This window comes from Carcharodon carcharias, chromosome 3 (assembly GCF_017639515.1).
Source record: "Carcharodon carcharias isolate sCarCar2 chromosome 3, sCarCar2.pri, whole genome shotgun sequence".
NCBI classification, from domain to species: domain Eukaryota; kingdom Metazoa; phylum Chordata; class Chondrichthyes; order Lamniformes; family Lamnidae; genus Carcharodon; species Carcharodon carcharias.
The window spans coordinates 49,559,887-49,565,886 of NC_054469.1; the positions used below are offsets into that span (position 1 = coordinate 49,559,887).

Consider the following 6,000-nt stretch of genomic DNA (forward strand, 5'->3'; position numbering starts at 1 on the left):
CAATAGGATTAGCGGTACAGAGCAGTCGTTTAACACTATGTGCCACAATCAGTTAACTAGATTTGTTTTTCTGCAGATGGCAGGGCAAGAGTGATTTAAACGGATGTAAAAACACTTTAGATTAAAAAAATGTTCCCTGCGCCCACCGCATTTGTTACCTGTGCGCACGTCTTGCACAAAAACCACCACCCAACACAAACATGTTCATTCTTCCCCCTCCTCCACTTAGCTTCTCTGCAGGAGCTTCCAGGCGTCAATCTAATCAGTTATTAACGACCGCTACACCCCTCCCCAGCACACATAAGGGAACGACACACCGAGACGAAACACCAGGGCGTGCATGTCGAGGTTAAAAAAAACAAAAAAGGAGACGGGAATACCAACTGCCTCCATTCCAACCTCCAATGTGATTCCAAAATAAAATCTAAACGGCTTGGATTAAAAATGTGAAGTGCCTTTAACAAATTATGCCCGTGCAAAAACACAAAGGAAAGTAACCTTACTGCAACCATGGTAAATAAATCTCTCCCATGAGATTGAAGCAGACAGAGGGGGCTGAAACTAACACCATTGCTACCTGCACAAGTTGCCATTTGCTGCAGCCTGTCAGCTCGGCTCGACACGACAATCAGGAATCGCTTTCTCCTGCCGAAAGGAAATACTTTGCTCTTTTTAAAATTCCGCTTCAATCCTACATTGCGACTTGATTTCAAAAAGCATACATTGAATAAATATGCAAGCGCCAGGTTTTCTTGCCATTTTTAGCAACGTAGCAGTCCCATTTTTCAGGTAAACATGTTTACATCGCTCTCCCTCCCTTCTCTCGCTCGCTCGCTGTGGCAGGCGCACATGTCACAATTTCGTCAGCAGGAAAAGCCCATCAACTTAGCATCAACCATTGGGGCAAAATATTTTTTAATGTAAAAAACAAAATTGCTTAAAATTATTCTGAAGGTACACATTTTGATAGAAAAATAGATTTTTCAACTGTGTTTAAAATGTGGTCAAAACATAGGAAAATACATAAACACCATTAAAATGCGGAGGGGATATGCTATCACACCGTTAGCTTGTATTTCCTGAAAGGGGAAAATTCCCTACCTTGAAATAAAAAGGTAAAACCATTGCAACTCTAGGACTAAAATATAACCGACACCCCTAAGAAGGCACTCCTCCCTGCAATCACCTTTTAAGAAACAAAACGCATACACGCTCACAATAAAAGTTTAAATAAACAAATGTAGAAGGGAAAAAAATGCAACTCCCTCCCGGCTGCAATGTAAATGTATTCCTTATATAGCTTTTTCAGCCCAGAGTCCGAGTCAGTGAAGCGGGCCAGAGGCCCCGTAATTCGCTCAAACCGTTACCACCCAATTCGGCACCAAACAGGTACCAGAGCGAAAAGACAAGCGTCCAAATGCAACCTTTTCTTTAGCATAATGTGGAGGGAGGGGAAATAAAAACTTCACCAAACTGTTTATGTTTACACCGGAGAAAGGGGAGGGGGGCGAGAAGAGAGGGAGAGAAAGAGAAATACCTTCAAACAAAAAAAAGTCTCGCTTCCTCTTTTAAACACTTTTAACTCTTGACTGCGTCAGGTAATAAGTTCATTTTAAGATTATGGTGTACTTCAGGGAGACAATCAATCAATCAACAAATAAATAAATAAATGGTGCGTTTGACCCTCCTCGCCAGAAGCACTTTACATGAAAAGGCAGCAAAGTGCTGGAGTTTTAATATATATAAAATAAAAGGGAAAGGAGTATTCTCTTGTCTAATTCACCCTGGGGTCGGCGAAAGAAAAGAGAGAGAGGGAGGAGGCTCTGACTGAGCAGATAAAGAGCTGGGAGGGAGCGGCAGCGTATAACGGTCCAGGGCCATGAACCGCTAGGCGACGGACCAGAGAGAGAGAGAGAGAGAGAGGGGGTGGCCAGGGAGCAAGAGCAGGTAATGATCCCACACCGACAAGAGCAAGAACTGCTCGCCTCCCAACTTTAACCGCACTTTCCTCATTTCCACTCTCCCCAACCCCTCCCCCCCCCCTCCTCAAAACCACCACAACCAAACTCCAAGCAATAATAATCATAAAGCCCCGCACTGGGACGGATCTCTCCCTCTCTCTCTCTGTCGAGTTCCCGATTTAAATCGGCCACTCTCTCTCTCTCGCACAGCCGAGTTTCTCCGAGTTAAGTTTTTCTTTTGTTTCTTCTTTTTTTTAATCCAGCTTCTCTTTCCCACCACCAGCCCCCCCCCTCCTCCTGTTCCTCCTCAAACACTTCTTCCCTCCCTATCTATTCCTACTCCCACAAAGTAGGTAAAGGGGAAGGGGGGGAGCGAAGGAGGATTGTGAGAATTCCCCTTGGCCCAGCCTTTACCCCCTCCCTCCCCCAGCCCGATGCAAAGCTCACCGTTTTTCCTCCTCGGGTTTGCCTGTTTTCTGCGCTTACACCTGGGGCCATCCGCCATGATCCGCTCGCTCTCTCGTTTCATTGATAAGCGCTGTCAAATTCCAGGACGCGTGCAACCACCCCCAGCCTTCTTTGCGACACTTTATTTTTTTTTGCGACACACCTACCTTTCCACCGCCCCCTTTGCTCCTCGCGCACCTCCCCCCACCTCCGCGAGCTGCGGGCAGCGGCCGGCACGCGGTGCTTACTATGGGAACGGCAGGTTGCCCTGGAGATGGTTCCTCCCCACCCCCCCCCTCACCACCTCGCTTCTCAACCACCATCATCATCATCATCATCATCACCACCACCACCACCTTTTTTTTTGAAACATTTGGGTTTGCGGCAGAATTTGAATGTGGCGCGGGAAATTTAAAATTGAGCAAAGTACCCAAGGTATGAAATAAGGGTGACAAAGAGATCGTGTGTCATGAGCGCCACCAACAAGCACAGTACCAAGGGAGAAATTTTATTATACGTATATATATAGAGATATCTATATAGAGACAAATAGATAAGTATTTAATTAAATTTAATACATATTGATTATCTATATAGATTCTGTATAGGTGGATTTGTGACTAATTTAAATTAGAAGTCAGTTTAAGCAGTCCGTTTTTAACGATTGGCATCTTAATTATCAGACCCTGGTTTGGAACTTGCACTGCAAATAAGAATGAAGGCGTGTGATTGTAAAAACATTTATTTTAACAACAAACATTTATTTTAAGAACAAATGGTCATGCATTAATTACGTTGCAACATTTTTTGACATAATTTAGTTTGCTCACAAGTGAAATATCTACTTGCTAACTCAACGAGGGATTAACCCGTTACAAAATAAAAGGCTGGTTAAAAACATGAACATACGGTAAATTGATGGTCTTGAATATAATAATTTCCCATTGCGCATGAAGTTAATTGTTCTTGAGAATCGCTCCCAAACAGTAGGCAACGCCGGCTTTTTATGCGTTCCCAAGGGATGAGGACATTAAACAAGTAAATGATCGAAATGAAAGTCCATAAATGATTTTGTTTATATTTTAGCAAATGGGGATTACTAGTCTACGTAAAGGTAGGCCAATTTCAGCAGTCTCTGAGAACGTAGGATTTCGGAGCAGGAGTGGGCCATTCGACCCTTCGAGTCTGCTCCGTCTTCGATAAAATCGTGGCTGATCTGGTCCAGTTTCATGTGACTCCCTTGTCTATCAAAAATCTATCATAACTTAGTCTTGAATAAATTCAATGATGCTGTCACTCTTACTAATGTAATCGGAATCACGCTATATATGTTAATTATCACAGTCCAGTCTTACAAATCTGCAATCTATTTCCAAAAAATTTGAAAGCGACCGATGATAGCTGGTACCTCGTTGTGTCCATGTTTCGAAGTACTGGTCAATTTCATAAAATGTTAACAGGTTCAGCTTTGTTAATTACTGTAAAACAAGATAAAAGGGAACTTCTAGTAAGCACAAATTGCCAAAATTTACAAACAAGTTGTTGTCAGCTCACAGGTCCACCAAAACAATATCATTTTTGAAAGTCCTAACGGGAATATACGAGCATAATCCAATTATTTTTATCTGAAAGTACTTTGATGTATGAAAACGTTTGTGATCTAGATATACGAAATCTTAATTTGTAATATTCAGTACTAAAAGCGTGGTAGCAAGCTCTACGCAAAAAGGTTCAAGTATATCAAAGAATGAGGGTCAACTTATATAATGTTCTTCTGTTATGTCATGTTTTTGTGCTGTGGCATAACATCCATACTGTAATAACTGTACCCACAATATTCTATTTGTCAGTCCCTGTTTGATAAGGTTATACTTTATGAAAGCAAACTGTTTTCTCTAGTGTAGCAATTTTGTTCAAAAGACCAATTTACTTGATTGACTCTACAAATTACTTTTTATATTCATTGTTTTAGTTCCTTCACACGCATTCGAATGAGTGCACACTTCTGGGACTAAAGCTGAACTAAGACTGAAACTGTGGATGAATGTTATTGCCCCAGCGTTGCCAGAACATTTAAATTGAGCCGTGTTCTGTGCTGTGAACGGGAAAAAGACAAGTCTTATTCTATCTTCATTACGCATTTCCCGCATTCGCACCAACCCACAATACTAATAGAATTCTGCTTCGCCGCGCAACACAATTCTTGCAGGTGAATTCCGATTGGAATAAGTAGTTGCCAGGGACGGGGCGCTGCAGTGTGTTCCTTTCCGATCTGCATTCATATCCAGTTCACGCTGGTGAGGCGAAAAGCTGAACTGTTTTCACTGACAGGACCCTTTGGCCGTTGAAGACCGGCAGATAACGAGCTCCGAAATCCCGCTGGCTTCCCGCTTGCTGAGCGTGGTCCGATTCGCAGAGTCACACACACACACACACACTTGTGAAAAGCTTCACTTCAGTGTCGGATCCCCATGTAAATGACTGGATCAGCTCGTCAAATCCCAGTTTACACAGCGCAAGGGCAGTGCACTGGGCTTGCCCATTCTAAAATGGCCGTTAAAACCCAGTCATCCTCTGTCCCATTGGGAAGGCTTTTCTTAAAGCAAAGACCAAAAAAAATGCTGTATAATAATATATGTTTCTGTGCGTATTATACATTGTCTTACCATGTCATCGGGACCCGTCAAAATGCTTCGCGCGACCGATGAGTTACTTTTGAACTGTTATGTAAACAACTGTGGCAGCAAGGTGCACGAAGAGCCAATGAGATGAATGAGCACAGTTTTGTTTTGGTGGGACTGCACTTTCGGATTTATTTTTTTTTTGCAATTGCATTTGAAGCTATGCAGGACGGTTTCAGTCCGCTGCGTGGTAATGAGTGAAGAAAACTCTCAACTTTTGCACTTCTGCCTCGTTCCAGGCGCCCATAGGACACGCCTGCAATGTAAATAAATTTGCAATACACAACCTAGAGACTGATGCATTATTTTAACACTTCCATCATCTTCCACACTGACGGGAGTATGGCATGGCTGCCCAATACCGCATTACTGGGATTTTCAGAGTACAAGGAGTAATTGAAACCCCTTCTTTCACTGCTGTAATTTTTGTCTTAATGTAGCGGGGCCTCTGGTAACTCTGGTAGCACATGGCTACCAAGCAGGGCAACTGGTCGGCCCCTGTGCTGCTGATCATACGATCCCAAGAGACATGGCCGACCTGGGCCCCTACGTGGGTGATCCATTCCAAAGCCGAGATCGATTTGAAAGTGACAGGACAGAGAATGCCATCTCTACCGAATGTCTGATATCATCCCAACCCTTACCATTGCTGCACAAAGAAAATGCTGCCACCAATGTGGATTTGAAGGTGCTAGCTATCAAAACCCAATCGAACCTGCTGATCACGCAATTGCTTAGCAAACAGTCACCATGTGATATGTCTAGTTGCAGGGCCTGTGGGACACACAGCAGTGTCTTTGACAAGCTCAGGGGTGCAACCAAATGCCACAAGGTGAGGGAGGAAGCAGCCAGGACTTGTGTGGCAGGAGCAGAGGGCAACCTTGAAGCCCCTGAGCGTGGCTGGAAGACTC

At 43.5% G+C, this 6,000-nt stretch overlaps 1 protein-coding gene and 1 long non-coding RNA gene across 3 annotated transcripts in view; one reads left to right on the top strand and one right to left on the bottom strand.

Annotated features, from left to right (window-relative positions):
- Nucleotides 1–2,490, bottom strand: part of zeb1b (zinc finger E-box binding homeobox 1b) — a 189,191-nt gene extending 186,701 nt beyond the window's left edge. Inside the window, exon 1 of one of the 2 annotated variants that reach the window (XM_041183709.1) lies at nucleotides 2,409–2,490. In XM_041183709.1, the coding sequence (XP_041039643.1) occupies nucleotides 2,409–2,490 (82 nt within the window). Of the gene's footprint in view, nucleotides 1–577; nucleotides 852–2,408 lie in introns of those variants that run through there. The other variant, XM_041183710.1, reaches the window with a different exon arrangement.
- LOC121275898 lies at nucleotides 1,863–5,375 on the top strand. Its single transcript, XR_005942588.1, has 2 exons — nucleotides 1,863–1,947; nucleotides 4,381–5,375. It is a non-coding gene; the product is annotated as an uncharacterized LOC121275898 (long non-coding RNA).
- The last annotated feature ends 625 nt before the right edge of the window (nucleotides 5,376–6,000 follow it).